The 1,736-nt window shown below is 50.9% G+C and overlaps 1 protein-coding gene across 1 annotated transcript; it reads right to left on the bottom strand.

The window, feature by feature from the left end:
* Nucleotides 1-54: 54 nt before the first annotated feature.
* On the bottom strand, nucleotides 55-1,230 carry F5147DRAFT_783432 (uncharacterized protein; the record flags this gene model as incomplete). The annotated part of the gene is made up of 1 exon (XM_041442820.1): nucleotides 55-1,230. The coding sequence occupies one exon, from the start codon at nucleotides 1,228-1,230 to the stop codon at nucleotides 55-57; it is 1,176 nt and encodes a 391-aa protein (XP_041284262.1).
* Nucleotides 1,231-1,736: the final 506 nt, after the last annotated feature.

Genomic DNA, 1,736 nt, shown 5'->3' with positions numbered 1-1,736 from the left:
CAAGAGCACTCTACACTACAATCCATCTGACCACCCCATCTCCCGACCTCCACTTTACGCACTTTCAGGCTCGAGTTCAAAGTATTGTCTTTTTGCCTCTTTCTCCTCTCTTTTCATATTTCCCTCGCGGCGCCGCGCTAAGAACACCTGCCAATCTTCTCCTCGCAACTGTCCACTGTTGCGTTCGGGCTCCGGAAACAGAAGGACGGGAGACACCTCTTCTTGGGAATCAAGTGAGATGAGTTGATTTTCTCCGCCGCTCTGACACCCATTGTCAGCGTGACCCCATGAGGAATCTACATCGCCCCATGCGAAGACAGGCTCCGGTTGCATTTCTCCGCCAGCTGGTGTTTGGCCCCATTGTAGGGCCTCGGTCGCAGAGGTGACAGCCTCCCGGAAGGGAATATAGCTACGCAACATAGGGTCAACGACAGACACGCCCTCGGTGCAGAGGACCCATATTGGGATCGAGAAATGTTCGAACATGGGCAGTTGCCCTTCCCAAGGGCAGTGGATGGAGGAGATGAACACTCCGGTGCGTTGAACATTGGCCGACAGATCTCCCACAAACGAACACGATAACTCGAGAACCCATTCAGCCGGTATGGGGCACTCGCGGTCATCGGTCAAGACAGACATCCAGGGGCGATTGGAACCTCGATATCGGCGACTCATAATGTGCCATGTGCAGGCAGCGGCAGTTACTAGAAAAATATCAGTCGCAGTGCAATGAGGATAGGAATCGACGTACATAAAAATGCGTTGCGCGACCTTTACAGCGAGTTTGGCATTCTCGTGTGAACGAAGATACCCAAATGTATGTGGAGGGGGTGGAAGTGTAGTCCCCCACGGAACGAACATCCCGGCACCCAAACGCTCCTGGCACCAGATCAATTTCTTCTCTAGCTCGTACCATCTTTCTCTGATGTCGCGATGAAGTATGTGCTTGCCCTGTGCATCGACCTCTGTGCGGAGAGAAAACCTGGTGTGGTTCAGGCATTCGAAGATGGGCCCATCAAAGCTCGGGTTCAAAGGCACGACAGGAAACCATGGACGCGATGCATACGCCCAGCAAGGACTGAGTGGCCTTTCACTGTCATCAGGAGAATAATCGTGATTGTCACGGGGGTCCCAGATAGGTTGATAGGGAATGACTTTGGGCAGGAAGTGCGCAGTGAGAGAAGTGAAGACCTTCGCATCACGCACAAAGACTTTGAGGGCGGCAGTCATGGAAGGGTCGGAAGGGTTGGGTTGACTCGTAGAACGATACGGTTGATCAAAACTACAACCAAACTACTACCACAACAGTATAAACCGATGAGTTAGAGTTGGCAGCAGCTATGGGTTGACGCACAGAATAACGCGGTAGACAATCTAGAAAGCAGGGAAGTGCGAGGGAAGTGTGCGAGGGAAGTGCGCAACAGTACAAACTGTTTTAATGCGACAAGTGGGTGGAAAAGAAGTGCAGACCGAAACTTGGGATTATAAGGGATCGATAACAATGGAGGTCGGTGTGGAAAGTGGAAGTGGTGGACTCCAAAGTAACATGCGGGGTTTTAATTGAATGTGTGGATGAAGGCCACTTAAGTTGAATCGAACAAGCCGAGGACAAGATGCGGCTAGTGATGATAATTTCACATATGTAGGGAGTTGGGTGGCGCTCATGATGTTGTAGGAATATGTGTATTGCAGAGGGATAAACGGCTGGGATGACTTTGAAACTTGAAAGAAATTTA

The sequence above is a fragment of the Suillus discolor genome (assembly GCF_016758755.1).
Source record: "Suillus discolor strain FC423 chromosome Unknown F5147scaffold_358, whole genome shotgun sequence".
Taxonomy (NCBI): Eukaryota; Fungi; Basidiomycota; class Agaricomycetes; order Boletales; family Suillaceae; genus Suillus; species Suillus discolor.
Note: the sequence above shows the minus strand (reverse complement) of the source record. Positions and strands in the feature narration are given on the sequence as shown.